At 45.4% G+C, this 26,622-nt stretch overlaps 1 protein-coding gene across 1 annotated transcript in view; it reads right to left on the minus strand.

Annotated features, from left to right (window-relative positions):
- Positions 1-1,630: 1,630 nt before the first annotated feature.
- Positions 1,631-26,622, minus strand: part of LOC147891951 (uncharacterized) — a 205,406-nt gene continuing 180,414 nt past the window's right edge. Inside the window, exons 21-23 of the mRNA XM_087388380.1 lie at positions 5,323-5,650; positions 3,830-4,095; positions 1,631-3,693 (exon numbers count right to left, since the gene is read on the minus strand). Of these exons, the coding sequence (XP_087244506.1) occupies positions 3,229-3,693; positions 3,830-4,095; positions 5,323-5,650 (1,059 nt within the window). The 3' untranslated portion in view covers positions 1,631-3,228. The remainder of the gene's footprint in view (positions 3,694-3,829; positions 4,096-5,322; positions 5,651-26,622) is intronic.

Here is a 26,622-nt window from a genome sequence, read left to right on the forward strand (position 1 = left end):
ATCCACAAACAGGTCTTGTACATGCACCCTCTACTTACCCAGTGCAATTTAAGAGGGGGTGTTAAAGATAGTGTAAATTGCACTATCCACATAGGGCATTGGAGCAAACCCTAACCCTAACCCTTAGGGGTTCACAGGTATATCTTCATGTTCATTGTCGATACACTTAGTGTACAGGTAGCTATATCGTGTGCACTCCTCTCTCTCTCCCTCTCTCACTTCCGCTATCAGGGGGGAGGAGAGAGAGAGAGAAAGAAAGAAAGAAAGAAAGTGTATTATTGTCCACTAAAGGCCAAAATGGGCCCATGGGACATCAAGAACTCTGCATACAAGATAGCACAAAATCAACGTGCCACAAAGAAGAGGCATCGTCGAATATCATCTAAGTGCTACGCAATACAATGCAAGTGAAAGTACATAATGTCAAATCTGAGCCTAAATACAAAGTAAACTAGATGCAAGGAAATCGCCCCTGGGTGCAAAATGGGGGGATGAGTACAATATGCCAATGCAAAGATACAAGTCCAGGTGTCACGGAGTCTGAGAACCAAAATAATACTAGAAATCCTGTCCATCGACTCTGCCTCCTGCTATGAGAGTACAAATCTGAGCAAAGGTGAGGTGAGCGGTTGGTGGGGCGAGATCTCCATGAGTAAGTCTCCTCCGAAAAGCTGCCATCATCCTGGATCGTCTGGAGATGAGGCGACGAGTACGTCCCCTATGTAACAAGATCCTGCGGCGTCTACAAACCATCTCATATGTACATCCACAAGGTGGAGGCATGTGTCCTGTGTGAGCTCTGACCTCCTCGTGCTCCTCCTGGTCTCTGTCCTCTGGTATAGCGTGTGCCTGAGCTCTATCAGGCTGGGCTCTATCACGCTCCGGTCTGTGCTGATGGTCTCTGAGGTAGTCTCGTCGAAGCATAGTGGCCTCCCTGACATAAAGAGCTAGGCAATGCTGATCCTCGTAGTCCATCACTCGTGAGAGAGGTCCAAAGCCATCCGTGAAGAGACAGTGGAATCTACCTCTGAGCTCATAATATAGCGGGCATCTGCAAATGAAGTGCTCCTCTGACTCCACCTCTCCCATGGTGCAACAAGGGCAGATCCTGGTCTCTCGGCCTGGTCGCCGTCCATCCTCCATGCGTCGCATCCTACCAGCCTCTATCTCGAGCTGATGCGAAGAGACTCTAAGTTGGCCAAGGGCAATCCTCAGTGAGTGGGACATGTGGATACCTGTATAGCCTGGTGGAATGACAAATCCATCCTCTGAGATCCGAAGGAAGTGGTCACAATATGTGGCCATCTTCGTCGGAAGCTGCGTGGGATAAATCCAAGTGCGATACGTATGAAGCTGCAGCAAGTCTGCTCTCGTGACCTGGCTAAGCTCGTGGCGAGTCAACTCGAGATGAGGGGCATCTATGCTGTATCGGAAGGGAGGCAGTCTATCCATGTCTAGTCCAAGAGATGTGAGCCACCTAGTGAGTCTGAAGTACCAGCAGTATCGGGCCCCAGATCGTGCCAACTCCATAGAAGATGTAAGTGCTAACCATGGCAACCGAGCTCTGCCTGCTGCTGAGTCTCCAAACTCCCTAACCCTATGCAAATACATGACTTTCTATTCTGAGAGAGATGTCACTCAGAATAGAAAGTGTAAAATGTGGCCTAAAAGAACTGGAGGGACACTTTTTAAGAAAAGTGTAAGGAAAGCACTGCCTGCAGGGCAGTGCTAACAAAAGGGAAAAAAAGGGCAGGCGGAGGGAAGACATCCTGGCCGGATATTGTGCTATATAATAATCTGCCATGGTGGTACCCTCTATTGCCCTGGTGCATAATGATACCTATACCCTATCCCTCCGACAGGATGGCAGAATTTTGGAAAAAGAAGATAAACTGGCATGTGCTGATGACTGGGAATATATGACTGTGTAAGGTTAGCTTTCTGGTAATAAGTTTGGGTAAGTTGCTTGCATAAAATTTCAATTAAGCAAAAAACATGAACAAGGGCTGCTGTCTGGGTTCAGCCATATAGGAGTGAGGAATATCACTACGACTGAGTCCTGGTCAGAGATTCATTATCGTTGTGCCCAACCTTTGAATGCTTGCAACATGACTTTCAAATAATAAGCCAGAGAACATCTGATTAATTTTTTGATTATCATCAGGTGGCCGTGTAATGTTCTCTTGATTTATTATATCTGAAGTCTAGTGCCAAAAATAGAAGCAGTGCTGTCTGCAGACATTCAAGTTTATTAAGCATATTGGGTCCTTCTTTTCACGCATCTTACCGCTCTGTACAGGCAAAATGTCTACTAAACTTCTATTTTTGTACTATTTATGAAGTTGTCTCTGACTACGAACATGCCTGTGGGTAGTACATATTTTTTCAATTCCATCATAAACTTGGTCTGCAAAATTTCTTTTCATCTTGGGATAGATATGAAATTGTTACAAAGGAGGTCCAGCGCCTTGGCTGCTCACTATTCTACTACAACACAGAAGGTCCAGTGTTTGCAAACTAGGGAAATCTCCAGCCTTATATACAGGAAGCTTCTACATTTCTGATGACAAAGTTGTATTTGTGCTTGCAATCATCCTGAGAAAGTTCAATGAATACTTTCCAGGATATTCCAACAGTGACCTTCACAAGCGGTATGAAATATGACATGATGGCAGAGATCTAGAGCTGCATATATCTTCTGTATACCATCAATAAATTTGGAGAAATTTCTGAATACATATCTTTTTACAATCAAAATACAAAATGACCCACGATGAGAAAGATATCTTTGTGGCCATCTTTGCTGCTTCTAAAATGTCAGCACACTTTGCAAATCATCTCTTGCATTTGCATTCAGCTCAAGCGAGCAATTAATCAAGCACAGAGGAACTTTGACTTTTTTTATAGCACTTCTCTGCTAATGATTGGAGACTGAGTAAGAAGACCTGAATCTGTTCTTATGTCAATGTTGAGTATAGCCTCCACTGGGTAGTACTTCAGTCCAGAGTTTTTGTGTAATCCTTCTATTAGCAATTCAACCCATTTTCATACGAGGATGCATCATACCTTCTGTGAATGCCCTTGCTTTTTAAATTGCCATTTCATCCCCAAATCAGTTTAGAACAAAATGCACCTGCAGTCTATCAAGAACTTGAGGATGCTTATCTCGGCAGGCATTGAAGGCCACCTGGCAAAAGGCCAGATATTAATTACTAATGCTTGAAACAATCATGTAGGCTGCCCTGGGATGTTTTGGATGTCAGAAACAGTCCAACTTGGTGATGCAGGATCTAGGCTCCTGCAGAAAGGACAAGACCCTTCTTGGAGCACAGAAGCATGCCACTCTTCTTGCTCAAAAAAGTGGTTGCAACAGGGACACTGGTGTATTGCCAATGAAGGGTCGACGACATAGTAGTATCTTGGTTGTTCTATGCCTGGTGAATTCTGTACAATGATTTGTCTTGCTTGAATATGGCAAAAGGTATTTTCATTTGCACGAAGTGGTCCAGATTTTAATTTTGAGTTTGAAATAAGGAAATGATGTTGCAAAACACTTCTCCAATTATCCTGGTTTGATTCAACATTCTGTTTATCCAATCCTCCAAGAAAGGTGGGACTGATGCTGCATGGTCCGGATTTCAGCAACTTTGTCACAGTTTCAGGCGTAATGCCATCCTCTAAGAAGAACTCTACCTGGAAAAGGAACATGCAATTAAGACCAGGTCAGACAATTGATCAGATCATTTTTGCAGATGCAAACCATACTCTCAGTGGTAATAAACATAGATAGACCGAAGATTAATAAGATGGACATTAAAGTACTGCTCACGATCGGTAATTGGTCGAAAGAGATAAAAGATCTAACGACAGGTTGTAAGCAGAAGCTACAAGCATCTTTCCACGAGGAAGAAAGCACTGATAGAGGAGACATGCAGCAATAACAGCATGGGCACTCCAGTCTAGGGCTCGACTCATCAGAAACAGCAGCCCGAGCCCGAACACTTAAAGCAGCCACCTCCAACTTGTCCATCCAACTTGCAGGTACTCGCAACCCTTGCAAACGTCCGTATGCAGAACGAGCAGCCTTGTAGCACCCTAAAAACCACAATTTTACACCATGGTGAAGATACTGTATGCTAAAAATGTAATCACAAAACTGACAGATTAAAATGGAGCATTCTTTCTTTTATGTAGTTATTTTTCACTCACACAGAATCTATATTTGCATCTTGCGTATTAAATCTTCATTGCCATCAAAGTAATCTAATGCAAGTCAAGCACTTCAATATGCATTAATGAAAGTTAAACATAGAAATATCCATTCAATTTAGCTCTATGCCCACAAAAATTGAGCCATCCCCAGTGTATTCACAAAGAATTTGTTCATGGATAGGAAGACATGTGGGATTTCTTGCCATAAAATCAAGCGGTATATGCTTAAAGAAGATTGTAGAGGAGGACATGGACAACAACTCAACAAGATATTTTTAAAAATCATGCTAAGCTAAAGGTTTCATAATCCATCGTGTGGAGTATATCTCTTTCCTTGAATCATGCATGATAGCTCAGATCACCAAACCTCTCATCATCTCTTAAGGTCTACTATCTAGACTGCTCCTGTACACGAGGCTACTGGTCTAGCTTGAGAGTCAAAGAGGTGGGATTTCATGTTGACATGCTAAAAGTGAGCCTACAAGCATTGCCTCTCCTCTCAAATATTTTTGTAATTGAGAAATTCTCACTGCTCACCTACAGACCTCCTAGTCCGCTTCTCCCCCCCCCTCCCAAACACCACCCTCCTCTTTTCTGCCTCTACCTCTCCCTACTAATGCCTGCATTGCCCCCTCTTCCCCGTTCCAGCCCTTGATGGGTCTATTTGCAGCCCATTTTGTGCCATCCTGCACTTCCCCTTTTCCACCTCTGTGCCTCTGTTCAGTGCCAGCCTGGAATGCTATCAGCCCTTTTTGCTTACAGCAAGGCCCCACATAGGCCTTGCTTTCCCTCAACCTCTATCACCCCTCCACCTCTTCTGCCATCCCCTTGCTCTGTTTCACCAGCCTGGGACTTGCCTTTGCCCCGGTTCTGGGCTGAGAGCAGGCCTCGAATAGGCCCTCCCCTCACGGTCTCTTTCGAAGCTCCTAGGACCCCATTTTATGCTACTGCAACTGGGCCTCAGATTTAAGTCATAAATATCCTGCAAGAGATCTCAAATGGATTTATGCAGCCACATCTAAAAATTAATGTTCACACAAAATGTCAACAAAAATTTAGTAGGCAGGTTGTTAATTTGATGTTAAGTCTTTAAACTCTTAAGAAACATACCAAGCTGCTCTCCATTCTTTGCCAAAGTAACTACAATATTAACCAAAGATATTCCAGGTGGAATTTTCTTGGCGACTCGACCAAGGAGGAATAATGTGATGTTGAACAAGGTCTCAGGAGTGGATGTTCTAAAAGGTTCATTGATAGACTGATCAATAAATGAATATGCATAGTACATCTCTGCCTGCCTCCAAAATGTTGCGCACAAAGCATGTCCACCACTTCCAACAGTTTCATCTCCATTGCTATCTTCTCTAGCAAGGTCCTGCATTTCTGAGGCAAGTTGCAGGCTGTTAAAGGAAGCATCCTTGAATCTTTTCTCCTTCACCTGTGTATCATCAACAAGTCGCCATGTAATTTTAGTGTAATGAATCAAACTTCCTATCACAGTAAACTAACACATGTGATACAGTAGAGGCCAAAGTAAAGTCCCATTTTTATGTTTATAAAAGATCATAATCTCAGAGGAATTTTTATCATGATGCTAAGAAATAGACGTGAACAAAGATTGGTTAGAATTTCTCTAATCCTAGAAAATCACACCTCAGCTCTCTGACCTTATTTTTGTACAAAAGATGGAAAAATGTCCCAAAAAGTTCAAAAAGAGCCTTTACATGCAGGTCACTCTCTCTTAGATAAATGTATCAACCTACATGCCAAAAAACACCTCACCAAAGAATGGACTTGGTTATCCAAAGTCACATGTTCTCATTGCAGAGTAGAGCACAGCAGTGTTCCACACTGGGACCTACAGTATGCTAATCAAGGATGAAAATGTTATACAAGGAATATTGAGGAGGCTGGCTCTTCAGAGCTCTGCTGCAGCCTGTGCCGCCTGCTACAGCCCTTGTTTTCCCCTCCTTTGCCTCCCTGCTGCTTGCCTCTACCCCACTCCCTCCCTCATCTACAGCCCGTCTGGGCTGCATTCCAGCTAGAAACAGGGTTCCCTTTCCCCACAATTCTCCCCTTTTCATGTTGCTCCCCACCTCCTCCACCTGCATATTCCATCCAGCCCTTCCGCCAAGCTCTCTTTGAGACAAACAATATTGACAGAAAGTCATCCGAAACTTGCAAAATATAGCAATGTTGGGGGCACATTGTAGGCCTCATCCCCACGTGATGCAAGTTTTGGGATTTGGTCTAGGCGAATCTTCCTTGGAAGGTGGTCACATTCAAGAGATCATCATCTTGGGAGGACTGTTTTCCTCCTCCAGCTTACCTACCACACTTGCACTAGTGGAGCCAAATCCACACTTTGTCTTTTTCTATCCCATGTACCACGGTTTCACTGGACTCGACGCATCATGTACTGCGATACATGATCATGCTTTGGTTCTCCAACCTCCCCAAGAAGTACTGAGCCACACTTGGTCTTTTTCATCCCATGGTCACAGTTTGGTCCACATTTTATCTTTTTCATCCCATAGTACCACGGTTTCACTGTGGGTGACTATTCTAGAGACTCAGACTCTAGAATAGTACTCTCATACAATGAAGTACCAAAGGTGCGCTTGATAGTAGATTACCTTGACACTCTTCCCAAGTAAGTGATGCTAGAGGATTTGATTGGAGGGCCTTTCCACGAGCGTGTAGTGGTATCGGGCTTACAAAGGCAATGTCTACAATGCAGACAAATGGGCCTCTGAACCAAGGAATGTACACTCTTAGAGGGTCATCCTACCTCTAGAACCCACACCTCTACTGCTTGCTCTCTTACAACAAGGCTGACTAGGTTATTGGGGTGGATCTCATACATCTACACCCATTCAGGACCTGGTTAGCCCCTAGCGAGCTTCTTATGAAGCTCAACTTCTATAGGGATCACTGCTTATGGATATCAGAGGAGTGATCAGAGATGTGACACACTTTCTCACATCTAGACTCATGAGTCCTACCATGGATCAAGGGTCTCGTCAAAAGGAGACCACAAACCTCTTCTTTATAGAAGAAGATGTGACTAGGAGATGTCGAGATCAAGAACTAGAATTTCACATATGTCAGGACAGTAGGAGATCAGCAAGAGATCAAAGACTTCTTCTTTATGGAAGGAGATATGACTCGGAGACACCAAGATTGGGACCTAAAGTTTCATGTACATCAGGTCATCAAGAGACTTGACACAGGCCCTGTGAGCACTTGCCCCATGAGGTACACTACCTTTTTGCGGCATCTTGATGCTAGGCTACTTCGCGTCGCCCATGAGTACATCCCATGGAGAGGAGCAAAGGCCGCCGGCAGACATAGATCTGTAATATGTTCCAGGGACCATGCGGATATTAGACTACTCATGGCTAATACAGGATAAGACAACATAGGACATAGCTGGAGCCTTCAGAGGCGTATCCAATTCTTGTTCAGCCATTTCTAGCTCTTTCTCATTGCATCTTTAGTAATTTCTAGGAGGTGTTCTCGACATCCTCAGTTCCCCACATAGGGGGTGTATCTCCATGATAGGATTCAGTTTTCTTTGGTCTCATACACTTTTTTGGCCTTCAACAGGTGTTAATAAATCTTTCTTTCATGATGCACCTTTCAGGCATGCTTGCCTTGCACAAGGGCTTTGGTTCAAATGGATTGACCCCTTCCATTTTTTATCCCCCTTTGGGAAAATATTGGTGATCATGCCACATCAGCTCTCCAAGGCATTTGGGACTCTAGTATTATGCCTTTTTCAATTTTTGAGGGTCTCATTCATCTAAATCCTAAGGGAGGGAATCTGACCTTGATCAGATAGTGGACTCCGATCACTTTACTTCACAATTTATCAAATATTGGCCAAGGAAAGCAGCCCTTATTTGCAGCCCTTCCTTCCAGAGTTGATTCATGACACGCACACAGGCTTTGTGCATGGTAGAAGCATATTTGATCATATTTCCTCTTTTTGGGAGGCGTCCGAGTGGCAAGCATACATTACTATCCTCCATGATTTTGAGAAAACCTATGATGAGTAGATCGCAGTTTCTTGAAGGACTTCTCGAATTCCTACACTAGGGGGATGTGCCGTCACTCTCCAAATAAGCCCATAGTAAGATTCTCATTAGAGGTGCGAAAGGGGACAGATTTCAGATTTCTAGGTCAGTTTGGTAAGGATGCCCCATTGCTCCTCTTTATTGATGGTAGAGGCAATGATTCTTTCCTCAAATCACAAATGGACAATTTTGCCTGAGACTTAAAGCAAGATGAGGAGTTGCTAGACAATGAGCTTGCTAATGATACGGCAATTTATTTGCTCAGACTCTAACTAAGGCTACCTTGGATGTCTTTTGTTTGGTAGCAAGACCCCAAATTAATCGATAAATCCAATGGATTATCAGTCATTGGTGAGCCATGTCTAGATTGGGAAGGTGATATTGGACTAACTTCAGCCTGATACTTCAATCAAGAAAATAGGCTGTCAAGTTTGCATTGGTATCTCCTCCATGCAGCAATTTACTGTAGTGTTCGAGAGCATCATTGTTTTTTGTAGCTCTGCCCACTTGGATCTTGCCTCTAGGGTGGTTTGTTTGTTTATGTTGGTGCCACTCACAGAGCTGTATTCCCAGCTCAAGAGACCAAAGGAAAATTTGCCTTGGAGTAGATTTTGAGAAGATGACATAGGGTATAAAGGGTGTTAACCAATGTTTTTTTTTCCAAAGGACCCCCTTGAAAAAGGAGTGCCTAATTGGGCTGTCCTACCATCCTAATTCTTGAGAAATGATACCCTAAAATGGGTGATTTGATTTGATATCCTACATGACCCAGTTTGGATTTGTCAATGAGAACAGACAGGTTTTCAAAGTTGGCAGTTTTTGATGATCAACATAGACTTTTGTCCCAAAAACAAATGGGCGCCCAATTTTATAAAATTTGCCTTTTTCAAAAACACATTAGTGTTGACATAGAGAGTTTTGAGGGTCCTCTCTAAGCCAAGGAGTACCTCAGTTTAGAGGCACACAGTAGAAAGATGAGCAGCAATTAGGACAACAATTTGTGGCCTCAATTCTAGCCCTAGTGGGAGGTATCCTGCTGTCCATGTACCGTGGTTTGTGAGTGCATCTTTTGTATATATTGTTGGGTCCTATCTTTGAACATCGTTCTTCAATTATTGGTTTCCAAATCTTGTCGTGTCTACTTTAGGTCTGACATGGTATACGTTTGTAGACCTGTTTGTAAATCCTAAGTAGAATCTAGAATTCTCTCATGGCAATTTATTTTCCATTGCATTCTCTAACATAGCCCAAGAAGCGCTAGAGGTACATGATTAGATTTTCTGAAAAGGAGTTGCTTGGCTACTCAGCATTTTTCACACTTCCCCTTTCTTCATGACTTGGGGCTTGGTCGCATGGTTATCCCTTACTGGGCCCTAGGTGTTTTATGAGGGTGAGCCTTCTTCTTGGGCACTCTCGATCCGCCGACAGGTGATAGAGCCCTGCTCTCTTCAGGATGTATCACATATTCCTTTCAGAGCTTCACATGTTTCAGTGGACACCTCTTGGGAGATTTTGGCTAGCATTTCCTCTTGGCACATTTGGAGAGCCAGATGGATAGAGGCCTTGGATGACACCAAGATACACCCATCACAGGTGTTCACGGGTATTTGGAGTGACACGGTTCACACTTTGATAGCCATATGGGCTAGCATGCAGGGCCCTTCACAGGCAGCCTCTTCTAGGAGGACTGTATTTCTTCGAATTTAGAGGGGTTCTCCCTTTTTCTCGGAGGTTGCTACCGGATTGAGATGGCACTATCAGCCCCAACCCTTTCTTTTTGGCTCTTGAGCTTTTCATGCATTGCATGGTGTATCCCGGGATGTGCACACTTTCCGAGCAAAAACCTATGAGCAGAAAAGTCCGAGCGCTAATTTTTGACACCAACCATGCTTGTCAAAGGAATATACAATTCTTTCTTAATTTCTCATTTATGGAACCATATACTTACTTATTTTTCATTATAACCCTCATTTTAGAGAACATCATCTATATATGAACAAATAGTGAACACTTTAGAAACTCCTATAAATACCTCCCTACCATACTCCCTTTTGAGGATTATGGTTTTTAAATCAATTTAAAAGAGTTTCCCTAATCTTTAGCAATCCCATATTTGAAGCTCTCATATAACAATGTATACCATATTCCTTGGATGAGTAGGAAAAAGATATTGGAAACCTCATACTTGAGGCCATTATAATCGATCATAAATTAATCTCTAATACATTATCAAATATGGGAAGGCAAGGAACGAATTTTCAAAATATTCCCAAGTCTCCAAACCTAAGTACTTTTAAGGAAATGTGGTCTCTACTGAACTCCTTCCTACCATAATATGAATTAGGGAGAAGTTGTAACTCTCATATACATCTTGAAATTTTTAACTTTTATCTTTTATAACTATCAAAAGTATAATTTTAAGCCTACCATTGCATAGATCATGAAATTTTGAACATTTTTCCTTTTTACAACTCCTCAATCTGAGATAAGGAGCAAAAGTTATGACCCCTTCTGCGTAGGCTCTCCAAGGGTATTCCGCTGGCGGAATAGGGTTGGGGGGCAAGCTCTTCAAACCATATTCCTCTGAAAAAATACACTTAGAGGGTCTATTAAAAAAGTATTATATTATTTTCTTAGGTCATCTTGAGGAACTATAAAGAGGATATTTGCTCAAAATTTCATGATCCAACCAATGGTAAAAGGAAAAGAAAGGATTTTTGAAAGTGATAAAATAAGTCACCACTTGGACATTATATATGTATATTATATAAAGGTATATTTATATCTATACCTATTAGTATTTCATATTTACTTACATATTCCTTGAAATAATTTGGATTTTTTTGCTCCCCAAAAATGACTTGGGCCTATATATTTTGACCCCACCTACCTTTTGTCCGCTTGTCGCTCGGGGGTTTTTGCTCGTAAAATGGAAACCCCTGTGTATCCCATATTCCCGTATGGAGCTTGCTCTAACGGTTTTCTTTAATACTTAATAGAAGTCTCTTTTTTGCAAAAAAAAAGAAAGGTAATTGAGATCCAAGGTAGAAGATCAACTTGGAGGGTGTGCTTGAAGACAAGTAAAGGTGAGTAGATTGTATTGCCTGTTAGTTTACATTCTAGTTTCTTTCAAGATCTATGGCTTCATGGATGCCATTACACAACCTTGGGGACAATGGATGGGGAAAACTACCTGATCTAGAAGATGAGATAAGGAGTCACATGGTAGCTAAGAAGATTTGAAAGATGGCCACATGCGAAGAATTGAAACATCAAGATCAAGTGGATGTTTTGATGAATGAGCTAGTGACACCAGCTGACCTAGATTAGGTGGAAGAATCAGAGGATAAGGGTGCGGAGGCGTTCTCTCTTATCATTGCCACACATCAAAGGGAGTGATTCCACACATCCACTTCGCAGATACTTTAGAGAAGGCCTGAACCATACAGACTTGTACAAGACAAACAACATTGGCCGGAAATCCTTACACTCCAGAATTAGTTTTTAACAATGGAAATGAGGAAGGAGATCTAGTAAGTGAGCATTTGATTAAGGTCAATGTTGTCAAGGATCAGCTAGTAGTTCTAGGTCAAAAGTCTAGACAAATAAATTAGCATTGTTACAGTTTAAGGGTTTGATTACGATACTAAACTATAGATAGAAAGAAAGAAAGAAAGAAAGAAAGTTTACTAAAGTCTTTGGAAGACCGATGGGTCTATGAGACTGTGAAAAACCTGATACAACGAGCTATGGTAGTGGAGCTACTAAACGAGCATCCATACCAATGTAAAATGCAGAATGACAGTACTAAGTCCTAAGTACAACATAGCCATGTCGATGGTCAACTATATATCAATCTCAGCATCATCATCAACATCGTCATCATCAGCAGCAGCAGGACATCAGGATGGATGAGGCAGTGGAGGCATGAAGTCGGCAATAGAGTGTTGTCGGCCACTCAAAGGTGCAGTCCTGCCATGTCTCCTGGTCATAGTTCTACATCTAACCAGGGCTACTGTGACCCCCGTCAGTCGGGCTCTGACTCTAAACAAGGAGGGGATGTCCTCAAGTGTGATCTGTGTGTCAACCCTCTGTCTGAGCTGTTGGATCATAGGCTCCGGGTCAGGGTCATGTCGAGGCTTCGTCTCCGTGCTCGAAGTATCCTCTCGCGGTGTCTAAGTACCTCATGAATGAAACCTGCCCAACACCGCCAGTCTGGGTAGGAGAGGAAACGGGCCAAAATCCCATAGCTATCTCTGAAGAGACAGTAGAAACGCCCTCGGATCTCATAGTAAACGAGATACCTGAAGATGAAATGCTCCTCTATCTCAACCTCCTGCATGTCACACGGTGTGCATATGCGCCTCTCCCTGGGTAGTCGCTCTGCTCTGCCGCTCTCAATACGAAGTTTGTGTGAAGAGACTCGGAACTGCCCAAGAGAGATCCTCAACGAGTGGGGTAGATGAATCTGCGTGTATCTTGGTGGGTCAATGAAACCCTCCACTGTGATATGTAAGAAGTGATCTCTGTAGAAGCTAAGCTTCACTGGGAGTTCACTAAGTCCCAACCAGGTCCGAAATGTGTGTAGCTGTAATAGATCCTCACGAATAACCTAGTTGACCTCGTGTTATAGGAGGGGAGAAAATGGAGCATCCATGTTGTACTGGAAGGGGGGTAGTCTATCCATGTGGAGCCCCATTCGCTCAAACCATCTCTCTGTGCGTGCATACCAGCACCTCTGGTCCCCTCCTGTTGCAAGTGCCATAGAAGAGGATAGAGCTAGCCTGCTACGTCCAGAGGTGTAATCCCCGTATTCCTTGACTCGGTATAGGTACGTGATGACCTGAAATGCAGCATCTAGCTATAAAGGGGGTGACCCAAACTCGGCCTGAATGATTAGGTGAGGAACGGATGGCTTACCACGAATCATCCGTGATAACATGAGAACATGTAGTCACTCCACACGGGCCCACTCTGTATCTGACAAGTCTGGCCCCCAACATGGGCTACTGTACATCCCCGCTGGGTGAACCAAGGAGTCAAAAAGCAACCCCTTGGTACATGGATCCTGAAAGTGCGAGCGGAAGCACTGTCTCTCTAGCCTGGCCAATGAAGCATACCCTCTGCTCAAGCGTGCCTACATCGTGGGTCTCATAGTGAAGATGGGTCTAGAAAAGATAACCCCAAGATAAGTGTATGATGAAACTATCTCAACAGGTGAACCATCAAATGTGAATTGCTCCTGGTGCATGATGGCTCGAGATGTATTGAAGATCATGACCTTGGTTTTACCCAAGTTGACCTTCAAATCATGAGACTCACAAAAGGACTGTAGTGCATCTAGGTGTCTCTGGAGCCCCTCTGCTGAGGAAGACAAGAGAGCCACATCATCTGCATAGAGCAATATCCGGATCAGCGTGCCCGCAAGAGAAACCTACCCCCCCTATGTCTGCATCACTGTCTCAAGCTCGTCAATATAGAGGCCAAACAAGTAGGTGATAAAGGACACCCTTGTTTGACCTCGATAGTGCTCATGATCTCGTCTCTCCACCTGGATGCCCAAACTCTGCCTAAAACTCTCTCGTAAACTGCCATGACAGCCCAAATGATCTCCTGGTCATAACCCAAGTCCTGTAGGTGCCGTATGAGGCGGGCTCGCGGAACCATGTCAAATGCCTTGTGAAAATCCACAAAGCAGCAATAAACCCTATGCTTCTGTGCCATCACCTCCTCAATGGTACATCTGAGCGTGAGAATGTGGTCCATGGTCCCATGATCACGTCGGAATCCAGCCTGTCCTGTTGCTCTAAGTCCTCGACACTCTGCAAATCGGCTAACCTCAGAATCAAGTACTGATGCATAAACCTTGGACATGACATGTCCAATCATAATGGTCCTATAGTTCTGCGGGCTCATGGGATCCCCTGCCTTGTGGATGGGCGAGATAGTGTTAATGGTCCACGTGCGTGGAAACCCCAAACAAACAGTTTCATTAAAGAGCTTTACTAAGATCGTGGATATGAGGTTTATCCCATATGCAATGAACTCAATGCATAGCCCCTCACGATCCTTCGCTCGGCCATTATGAAGTTTCATTACGGCATCCTTTATCCCTCCTCTAGTGAAGAGGGTGCAGGATATGGGACGGGGCGTGTATGAGAGGTTAGGGTGTCAGCTACCTTCTCTTCTCTAGCCTTATCTTACGTATCACGGGAGTAGCACCTTTCTTTTCCTCCCAGCCAATTCTGCCAAGACTCCCAAGCAAGAGAGATAGAGCTGTAATCGAAATCACGTAAAATCCAATCCATCCATCCTTCTCTTACTAGCCTTAGCAGACCCCAAATCCCTAGATAGATCTAGATGCCACATGTCATCCATATAGGGCCTTCCTAATGCAACATTTCACCCCTCTCTTGGGATGCATTTAATTCCTTGCCCCTAGGCACAATCTTTGCACTAGGCCCTTGGTCTCAAATCTATCTAGTCTGGTGCTATCAGCCCTCACCTAGGACCTTGACATTGATCCCTCCTGATCATTTACATAAAGCGCAAACACATATATTACAAAGATAGATCCTATAAGGGAAATGTCGACTGATTCTTCCGAGGTCATGCTACCTCGGCTAGAGCGTAACATTCCTTCCCTCTTCAGACATCAGCGTCCTCGATGATAAAGTCTGGGAACACTCTCCGCAACTGATATACGGATTCCCAGGTAGCTTCGGATAGAGGCTGACCATGCCATGCAACCAACACCGTGGGTATCTTTCGATTTCGTATTTGCATTGTTCCTCGGTCCAGGATTCTTGTTGGTTTGCGCCTTGCAATATCCTCTATCTCCTGAAACAAAACCACACCTTCGATTAGTGAGTCACCAGTATGTAAAAATTTCTTTAAACGTGAAACATGAAAAACCCGGTGCACCTTAAACCCCTGTGGCAATTCTAATTTATAGGCTACACTGCCTATTCTCTTTAGAATCAACCACGGCCCACAATATCGAGGTGATAACTTAGCACACTCTCCTGAAGTCAACGACTTCGAGTGCGAAGGAATTCTGAGAAAAACTTTTTCTCCTTCTTCAAATACTCTTATAGACCGATTTTCATCCGCATACACCTTGGCCCTATCCATAGCCTGACGGATATTAGCTCTCGCAAGTGCTAGCATCTCCCGCATCTGAACTACAAAGTTCGCGGCACTAGGCACTTTCTGAGGTACTCCAACTATAGTTGGATTAGCTGGTCTATAACCATAGTTCAGTTCAAACGGACTGAACCTAGTAGATGAATGTTTTCGATCATTGTAGGCAAACTCCAACAATGGCAACCACTTGTCCCATGTATGTTGCCTCAATGACACATATGCTCTCAGCATATCCTCTAAAGTCTGGTTGACTCTCTCCGTCTGACCATCCGTCTCAGGATGATCCCCACTACTTATTCCCAACTCAATCCTTAGTGTCTCAAATACCGCTGTCCAAAAGTGACCGGTAAACCTGACATCTCTGTCTGACACTATGGATCTAGGCAATCCATGCAGACGAAATATATGTCTAATAAACAAATCCGCCACTTGCGGGGCACTAACAGACTCTCTAGTCGGAATGAAGTGAGCCATCTTGGTTAGACGATCAACCACCACAAGGATAGAATTATACCCTCCTTGTGTTGCAGGTAGTCCTACAATAAAATCCATGGAAATGCTCTCCCACTTAGTGGTATTTCCAAGGGCTGTAAAAGTCCGGGTGGCTTCACCCGCTCGGCCTTACTTACCTGACACGAGAAACACCGTGTCACATATTCGTGAATATGCTTTTTCATCTTTGGCCAAAAGAAATCTCGCTTCACGAGATCATATGTTTTCTCGACTCCTGGATGTCCCGCACACGGGCTATCATGGCATTGTCGAATGACTCTCTGCCTGAGATCATTCTGACCAGGTACTACAACCTTGCCATTCCTAACTAGCATACCATCCCTTATGGTATATCTTGCATAAGTTTGGCCTTTTCTGGATGCCAGGTCATCCTTTTCATTTTCCCCGGGTTTTAACACATGAGCCTTAGGCCATAAGCTCTGGACAAACTCGTCCACCTTCTGAGTTTCTCTGATCTCGGTCATTAGAGCACTCTCTAATACCGTGAAACTCAGGTTATGCATAATGCGAGACAACGCATCAGCAACCTTATTGTCTTTTCCTCTTCGGTACCGAATCGTTAGATTAAACTCCTGCATGAGCTCTGCCCACCTAGCTTGGCGGCCCCTCAAGTCAGGCTGTTTACAGAAATGTTTCAGAGTATCATGATCCACATCCACATAAAACTCTGAACCATACAGATAATGCCTCCATGTTTTCAAAGCATGGATAACAGCATACAACTCCAATTCATGAGTTGGCCAATTCCTTTGAGAGAGAGAAAGCTTCTTGCTTTCAAAGGCTACTGGCCTTCCCTCTTGAAGGAGAACTGCTCCTACCGCAATGCCACTCGCATCGGTTTCTAGGAACAACGGTTTCTGGGGATCAACTATTTTTAACACCGGTCCTGAGACCACAGCTTGTTTTATGGTGTTAAAACTTTCCTGTTGATTCTGTCCCCAAATAAAAGGTACTTTATCGGAGGTCAGATCAGTCAATGGCGATACTATTTCGGAATATCCTTTGATATGCCTTCTATAAAATTGGACAAATCCCAAGAATGATCGCAACAACGCGGTCAGACTAACGCGGTCAGACTCTGAGGGATTGGCCAAGTTAGTATCGCAGCCACTTTCTTCGGATCCATTTCTACCCCCTGTGGAGTAATTATGAACCCTAAATACTCAAGTCTAACCATACACAGTATAGTTTTCTTTTTATTCACGTAAAGACTGGCTTTCCTCAAAGTGTTGAACACTATCCTTAAGTGTTCACGATGTTCAGTAACACTTTTACTGAATATCAAGATATCGTCAATAAAATGTACTACGAACTTTCCGATATACGGATGTAGTAAATCGTTCATAAGCATGACGAAGGTCGCTGGAGCATTGGTAAGTCCGAAGGGCATTACCAAAAACTCATAATGACCAAACCTGCTTCTAAAAGCGGTTTTATGCACATCCTCGGCTCTAATCCGGATCTGATGATAGCCGTACTTAAGATCTATCTTGCTGAAAATCACGGCTCCATGTAATGCATCTAGCAAATCATCAATCCGAGCCATCGGATACCTGTGCTTAACAGTGATATTATTCAATGCTCTGTAATCTATACAGAGGCGAAACGTATCATCCTTTTTCCTCTTTAATATCACTGGTGAAGCAAAAGGTGAGAAACTTGGTTGAATCTGCCCCAACTTGAGGTATTCTTCCAGTTGCCTACGCACCTCCGCTTCTTCAGTAAAACTCATTCTATAGGGAGGTCTATTTACAGGTTCTGCCCCCGGGATCAGTTCAATCTTATGCTGAACTTTCCGCTCTGGAGGTAACCCATAAGGTAGTTCATCCCTAAAACATTCAGAGAACTCCTCTGTTATAAGATTAGCTAGCTTGGCCATCTCACCACTTTGCGTAACATCAGTGCTAGTCGAAGAATCATCCACCGGCTCGGCTCTACCGATGCTGTGCAAAGGTATAACAACTCTACTTGAGCCTTTCTAATTTCCATCACGGAAACCAACGGTCCTTGAGGTATATCTCTTTCACCTCGCAAGACATAAAGCACATCATTCATCTTGAATTGATATACGTGCTTTTTCCAATCAATGGCTAGATTCTTCCTAGAATGCCATGCCATTCCCAGGGCTATATCCGCATGAGCAAGCTTGGTTATTTCAAAATCAAGCTTCTCAGCATAGTCCTGAATCCGAAGCTCTAACTGGGTAACCCTTTGGTCCCATACTTCAGTTGAACTTCCATCTGCCATCCTGACTGTATACGCATAGTTCTATGGACTTGTCTTTAATTTCAGCCTCTTCACGAGCTTGGAGTTAATCACATTGTGAGTTGACGCTGAGTCAAACAACACAATGACATCATGACTGGCCACTTGCCCTCTCATCTTGATTAACTCCGTATCATTGAAGGCTGTATATCCCGTTGTTGCGGGCTTAGATAGGATGTTATCAGGTGCACTCGTCACTAACTTAGTAACAGACACACAGAACAAACAAGGTACTAACCTCTGAGAAGATCCCGCTAGCTGAATCTGCATCTCTTCCGCTCTGGGACTTCCCTGCATCTCCACGTCGCACTCTGAGATCACCATCTCAGCCATCCGACGATCTTTATTACGTGGACAATCTCTCCACTGATGAGGTTGAAGGCAACCAAAGCATAAGCCTTCTCTCCTCGCTTTTTCCCGCTGTTCTGGGTTCAAGGGAGACTTAGACCAAGCCCGGGCTGCCATTGGAGTTACTTTCCTCTTCACTCCAATGGTGGTACTTGGTTTAGGAGTTTCAGCCGGTCTCGCCTGCTTGGCTTGACCACTCGGCTGCGAACCACTCCCTCTACTAGCCCACTTCTTCTTAAACCCAGATTTCTTCGGATAGCCATACTGGGTTCCGACCTGTGCAAACCCACTTGGCTTGCTGCCCTTGGCATCCTCGTAGTTCAGGGCTATAGCTATTGCATCATCTAGCGTGTTCGCGTACTTAGCCCGAACTTCCATTTTTATTCGATCATTCAATCCAAATATGAAATCTTTCACTTGGATTGATTGAGGCAGGGGTTCGTCAACCTTCATTACACTCTCTCGAAACTTATCAGTGTATTCTGCCACTGATAAATTTCTCTGACGCAGGTTCCTATATTGATCCCAAGCTCGGGATGCCTCGTCAGGAGGTAAGAAGTGTTTCCTGAACTCTCTTTTAAACCCCTCCCAGGTAGTGGATGCTATGCCATCTTTTTGTTGTTTAATCCACCACCGATCCGCCGCCTCACTAAACATATGGGTGGCCTCGCGGATCTTTTTGATGTCATTTCTGATCTCACAAATGGCGAACGCCTCGTCCCATTTGTGTAACCAGGTCTCAATGACATCGGAGCTACGGTCGTTCATCCGACCAGAATACTTTTCCGGTCTGTAATTAGCAATATTTGGCACTTTAGCCTTCCTAGGCTCGACCGTATGGACACTAGACTCCAGTTCCATTGGAGCCTTTCCCTTCTCCTCTCGAGAAGGCCTGGCAGACATACTCTGTAGCACTCTCCTAAGTTCAGATTGCCCTGCATTGGCTTGTAATTGCTGCGCTAACAACTGTTGCAAGGCATCTTCCAGCAATGCAATCCTGCCAGATAAAGTGTGAGCTACTGGGCGCGATCCCTGCTGGGTCGGCCGGACTCCTGATTCACCAGGGTCCCTCCTGGAAGCCCCTTCTTCTGCTTCCATTTAGTTCAATAGGTGTTTTGTTTTGGGGCTTTTTTTTTTTTTTTTTTTTTAAATTAAACACCCCTAGAACACTGTAATCACAAGCTGACACAATTCAGGGTACTGACACTCTGAACACAATTCCCTATACTAGGGAATTCTTGCAATCCCACATTCACACTGATCAAGCATTTAATACAGGCATATATCACAGATGGCGCTTTTCCCTATACTAGGGAAATTCCTGCAGTCTAATACTAACTGAAGTACACAGGCATCTGCTCAAGTATAATTTGTTCTTGCTATAGCATCATCAACTGCGACCTCTGCCAAAACCACAAAAGTCTAATTGCTTCCGACAAAACAGGAATAACGAAAACCAAAAGGAAAATAGATAGAGTGCTCCCTGGACTTCGAATCCCACAGCTTGCAGCCCGAGCAATTTGCAATCAACTAGCTACAGCATATAAGCGGAACTGGTGGCCAAAGAAGTCCCAACTACGATCTGTTTACGTGAGCTTGGAGGGCCAAAGCTACGGCGAAACAGATGGCGGCGTGCTGTCAACTATATTCTGTCGTCACAGGTTCGTTCACGACCAGTCTGCGCTCCTCGTCGAATGACTTATGTAAAACTCCTTAAACACCACCCGTGGCCCAGCAAGGCCTTGTGACTGTGCATCGACAGTTCTGGCCAAAGCCTTTGCAATCTCCGAATTAACTGATCGGCGCCGTGCCTTCCAACGGTCCCTGTTCCGTCAGGGTTACGGGAACCATACTCTCCTTTCCTGTCGATAAATCTCCCAGCCCACGAAACGTAGGTTCGTTAGCGCCAACCAACTGTCAGCTAATTTCTTTGTCAGACCCCCAGGTGTCCGTCATGGTTGTGCTGCAGTCTGCCCGTCGACTTGCGCTCCACCAAGTTTCGTCAACGATTTTTTTTTTACCTGCGCTTCACGTCCCCTGTGCCTGCCTGGACTCTCCGTTGATCAACGATCGATCACGGACTGTCAACGTCAAAGGCCTTACAGGAACCCTCCGTTCCAATGTTCTGCGTAGCCCAATCGTGGGTCCACGTGAGCGCCGCGATTGATCCGTCACCAGCCACCGTCCGTCGACGTAGCACCTTCATATGATCGATGATTCTCTATCCTACCTTCAGCTCTGATACCAACTGTCAGCTACCTTCTCTTCTCTAGCCTTATCTTACGTATCACGGGAGTAGCACCTTTCTTTTCCTCCCAGCCAATTCTGCCAAGACTCCCAAGCAAGAGAGATAGAGCTGTAATCGAAATCACGTAAAATCCAATCCATCCATCCTTCTCTTACTAGCCTTAGCAGACCCCAAATCCCTAGATAGATCTAGATGCCACATGTCATCCATATAGGGCCTTCCTAATGCAACATTTCACCCCTCTCTTGGGATGCATTTAATTCCTTGCCCCTAGGCACAATCTTTGCACTAGGCCCTTGGTCTCAGATCTATCTAGTCTGGTGCTATCAGCCCTCACCTAGGACCTTGACATTGATCCCTCCTGATCATTTACATAAAGCGCAAACACATATATTACAAAGATAGATCCTATAAGGGAAATGTCGACTGATTCTTCCGAGGTCATGCTACCTCGGCTAGAGCGTAACATAGGGACTGGCTAATTTGGGATGTCATAAAGTGTGCATGCATAATCAAACCATGTTTGAGTGGTGTCAGTGAGTGGTGAGGGGGACCGTCCTTCTAGAAATATGTACCAGAAGTCCTTAGAGTTGTTACTAAACAAAATGTTCAGTAGCTCCTCCTCATTCCGACAAATGAAGTCTAGTTTCTTCCTCTGTACCAGTCTACGGTACTCGCATGGTGTATCTGGTGCATTCGGAAGACTGTATTTGGTTTCGAATAATCTGAGCTGACGGCGTAAAGCCTTACACTCATCATCGTACCAGCTATTACACGATACGGTGTGGTGGGAGGGTGGAGTGGGTGGTGTGGGGGAAAGCGTGAAGGGCAGTCTCGTGTAGTGAGCGGGTGACCAAGGTAGCACGGTCCTCTAAAAGGGGTATGAAGTCAATATAAGTGAGAAGTATGTACAGACGGCCAAAGTAAGTAGGTGAGTGATCCCGATCAAAGTGCATATTGTGGTAGGTGGAGTGAGAACTCAGTGGGGTGGAAGGTGCTATGCGAAGGGGGATGGAGATGCTAAAGAAAATATAGGTATGATCAACCCCTGGAGGGAGAGGTGCTACAGTGAAGTCAGTGATGCGAGATGTGAAGGCAGGGGATCCCATGATGTAATCAACAACGCTGGAGCATCCCCCATATGGAAAGCACGTGAAACCACCTAAAGCGGGCCATCTGTCAAGACCATTATAGATAATGAGATCATGTATCCTGCCGAGGTCTAATAGGACATGCCCATAAGATGTGAATGGACCTTGTTTGTCAGCCGAAACCCGTAGCATACCTGCCTCCTCGAGGCCAATGTCTCGCAGTAGAGTGGAATCATCCCTGAAGTCAAGGAGTGGTACCTGAAGGGCGCATGTCCTCGCATTGAAGTCCCCCACTAGGAGGACTTCTCCTGTCCTGCTTGCATTTTCCACTACCAGAGCCAACATTTGGCCTCTGCCTGCATCCAACTCTAGTGCACCACTAATACCCAAGTGCCGAGGTCAAAACTAAGGTATTTCTCAACAACTGTGACACCTGACTGTGACAAGGCATCAATACAAATACCCAGAAGTGGTCAAACAACCTCAAGGCTTGACATGCAATACATTGTCCCTCTAGCACCTTTCTAGGTACACCCTCTATGGCTGGGTATCTGTTTACAACCTATATAGCCTAGAGAGAGACCTAAAGAGCCCTCTGTGGCTCGGTGTCGCCTCTCGCCACCACGGGTCTCTGCCAACACTAATCATGAAAATGAACTGTTCGCAGGTGCTCCTCTCTGCTGCCAGGTTGTTGAAGTCCCCTCCATTAATCCAGGAATCTACATCCGAAAGACACTCTGAGAGCCTCCTCCAAAAGGCCAAACGGTGCTATCTGCACGCTGGGGCATACACGTTTAGGATCCCAATCCTGGACTCTCCCATCCGAACCGCCCGTCGTGGGATCACCCTAATCATAGACCTCAGGAGTGAGACCGAGATGCAAACCCCTCCGCTCCGTCCTACTGCAGGGGACCACACCTCCGGACCTCTCCCTAGGAGGAGGTGGTGTCACAATCTGATGTCTGATATGCTCCTAAATCAAAAGAAAGTCCACTGTCTACCCTACCACTGCCCTTTGTAACTCCTGCCGAAGGATTAGGTACTGCTGTTGACTACGAGTATGGTCATGGAGCCCGTGCACATTCCAACTCACTATGGTCCAACTCATGAGGACGGAGATGCAGAAAACAAGGCTATCCTATGAGTGGGTGCTTGTTCTAGAAAGACCGCCTTATGGGACTTTGCTGGGGGTTTGGAGGGCGAGTAGTCCGTGTCTGTAGGATGACGTACTAAAGTGGGCACTGGCTCAATGCCAATCTTCTGTGCCCACTTCATCCTGAGGGAGACTTCCACCCCAAACAACTCCGTACACTTCTAGAGTGGCTAGTAGAATGCCTGGTCAACCTTTGCCCCAAGCGGCAATCTGATAACTCCTACCGCCAAACCACACTACTTCGGCTCCTCTCGCGTGAAGCCCAGCTGAAAAATTCACATCTGCACCATGGGCATGCCAAAGGTTCGGTCCCTGTGGCCCCATCCACTCGTCCATCATGCGTGAAATCGTCTAGCCCTCTACCTGCGATGCTTGCGGCCCTGTTTGTTCACTTTCTTTTTCTTTTTAACCTGGGTCCAACCTGGGTCCAGTCCCCTTCTGAGGGGGTCACCAGGGGGTTTGAGACTCTTGTTGCTCCTGTCTGGGGGGGTGCTGGGCTCTAGCCTACTGACTCTGTCTGCTCTGTGGGGGTGGGGGAGGAGGGGCTCGGCCTTGGCTGTGGGGACAATCTCTGGCTAGGTGATTCATCTATTTGCAACGAAGACACTGGCCTGGTAACCTAGAAATCTCCACTCGTTGGCGAAGTGTGCACCCTTCGAGGGTCTCTAGGAGGATCAACTCTGGGAGTGACTCTGGGCTCTCAACCACCAGTCTGATCTCGGGGACCCCATCATCTCCTACCACTAAAGCGGCTGACTCTAGCGGAGACTCGAGCACGGTGCCAAATACCTAACCAATGGAGGGGAGGATGGCTCGATACTCCTTTGGGAGCCCTAGGAAGCGGAGCGTAACCAAAAATCTTAGAACATGGTGTGTCGTGTCCATTTCCTTCACTGTAAAGCCATGGTACCAAGGAAAGAGGTACACTAGATTCGCGCCAAGGAGGATGGGGCTCTGCTCCATGAATGTCAAGGCAGTGTCAGGGGAGCTTGCTGGATGAGGAATACGCTTCTTCCATAAATGGTGACCTCCTAGATGTGGTCACCCTCTAATGCCAAGCTCGCCTAGATCCACTCTCGCACATGTCTCCTTGTAGGAGTGAGGCCGACAATTCTGCCCACAATCACCTTGTCTTGGAGGGACTGAACTGCCTATTGTACCTGTTGCTTGTCAGCTAGGGAAAGAAGAACCCTAACGGCTATGGGATTCGAGGGTGCTGCAATAGAGCCCCTCTGGCCAGACCAAGGGTCACTGCCAAGATTTTCTTTCGCCTTAACAAGCACAAATGCTCACTTTTGCCTTAACAAGCACAAATGCTCCCTTTGCAGGGAGGGGAAAGATTAAAAAGGGGGGGGGGGGGGGGGGGAGGACGAAAGATGTCAGAGGGAGAGGCGGAGACGAGGCGGGGTGCGGACGAGGATAGGCTGGGTGAAGGAGGAAGAAGGCAGCAGGAAAGGAGGTGGAAGAAGGAAGAGGGACAGTGGGGGGGGGCAGGGAAGAGGAGGCGAAGAGACGGAATGAGAGAGGTGGAGAGGGCGAGGGGGGAGGCAAGGAGGGCACGGGGAGACGGACGACGAAAGGTGGAGGAGGGGATGGAGACGAGAAGGCGAGGAGGTGGAAGAAGTGGCGAGGGAACTGGAAGAGCAGGCAGAGGAGAGGAGGCAGGGGAGGAGAGCTAGCGAAGGAGAGGAGGAGGGAGGCGAAGGAGATGGCGGCGGGCAGCAGAGAAGGCGGAGGGGCGGAGATGATGGGGGGAGGCGAGATGGAGGGGGGCGGAGCTGACAGGAGGGGAGGTAGATGAGGAGGAGTGCGGAGGGGAGGCGAGGGGGGTTGCAAAAGGGGCGGGGAAGTGGGACAGCCAGGGGGCAGCGCCAGCAGCTTCTTGCAGAGGGCTCTCTCTGATTCACCACCCAACCTCGATTCCTAGAGTGCTCCTTCTTAGATCCGTACGTGAACTCTGCCCCGAGTTCCCTCTCCTCTCTTCCTTTTGTAGAGCCTCTCTCTAGAAATCTCCCTTGAACCCAGTGCTTGCCACTTGGAGCCCACCTAAGTGCCACATGTCCATAAAGGACCTTAGTACCTTTATGCCCTTTAGGCCTTAACATTGCACTCCCCATTCTTGCCTAAGTCCCCGACCCTCTAAGCACTGTCGAGCCCTCTTGGTCTCCTGCCTGACCATAACCGATCCTCAGACTTCCGTGATTATGGCTGACGTAATAGCTTGGTAATTTGATGATTGAAATTTCTAGCAAATAAGTTGAAGGAGGGTAAAATCTAAAACAATTCAATCTTCAATAACATAAAGATTCTCTACTATAATGGTATTATATAAAAGATAGATATTTATCATGATCCCAAAGCTTAAGTAAGAGCTCATAAGTCCAATAGCAAAAAGGAGGAGACACTCTGAATGTCCATACACAAGGAATGCATTGACTGTGTTGATGGCAGTCTGAAGGGCTGACGAAACTTCAAGGGAACCATTTCTTATAGGCCAAATTTCATTTTGAATGGAGTTGAGTTCATGGTCACATTGTAAGCTATGCTATATGCCCACAATGCAACATGCAACTTGGTATCCAAATCCTGATGATGTGTACTTACCATTTTTGTCATAATGGACTTGAGAACGGGGAAGAAGCAAATCGCATGTTGTGGTCATGATGTCTCTTAGTCATGGCTTGATTTAGATAATCCAACCTAAGTGGAGAAACCTAATGCAGAGTGGGTCTGAATACTGAGTCAAGACAAGTAACTACTTAGTATGGCTTGAATCAGCTTTCGTTAAAGTACTTGGGTATATTCACTCGGCCTTGTAAGTTAGACATTTGTACTGTCCCATTGTTGAAGACTTCGATGAGCTAGTGGGATCTGTTTCATCCAAGTTTGAGATTGGGTTTGAGAAGACCTAACTTTTATAGAGCAGAATAAACCTTTTCAAATTATTTGAAAAGATGCCCTTGTCATGGTGCGATTTGTTCCACGCCATTGAATGACTTGTTGTGACCAAGCTATTTGGGCTTGGAGCTCATCCAACTCGGCTAGCTGATGTAACCGCTTGTTTGATAGCTTTTGGTCCTTTGAGTTGATGCTCAGTGGCTACTCGAATACCACGGGATGCCTCAATCCATTGTTAGTGATCGAGACCGTTGTATGACCAGCCTTTTCTTTTTTTTCTTTTTTGCAAGAAAGAGACTTCTATTAAGTAAGAGAAAAAACCCGTGAGAGCAAGCTCAAAGCGGAATACATCATGAAATCATGAGGATAAATAAACCTCCTCAAAATGAGGTGGAAAACAACCAAGGCTGAGGCTGAAAGTGCCACCTCAACCCTGTAGAAGTCTCAGAGAAGAAAGGAGAATCCTTCCATTCCCTGAAGAAAGAAGCCCTCCTAGCTGAGGCCGCATGGGAGTCTTCTAGATACTCGTCCATACGGCCATCAAGGTATGTATGGTGTCTGTCCAGATAGTCTGTCCAGATACTAGCCAATGTGTGCGAGGGATGAACCTGAGTTCCCTCCAATGCCTCTGTGCATCTCGCTCTCCAGATATGCCAGGCTGCTATGCTC

This window comes from Dipteris shenzhenensis, chromosome 17, assembly GCF_047967505.1.
Source record: "Dipteris shenzhenensis isolate YYH24624 ecotype China chromosome 17, Dip_SZ_1.0, whole genome shotgun sequence".
In the NCBI taxonomy this organism is placed as follows: Eukaryota; Viridiplantae; Streptophyta; class Polypodiopsida; order Gleicheniales; family Dipteridaceae; genus Dipteris; species Dipteris shenzhenensis.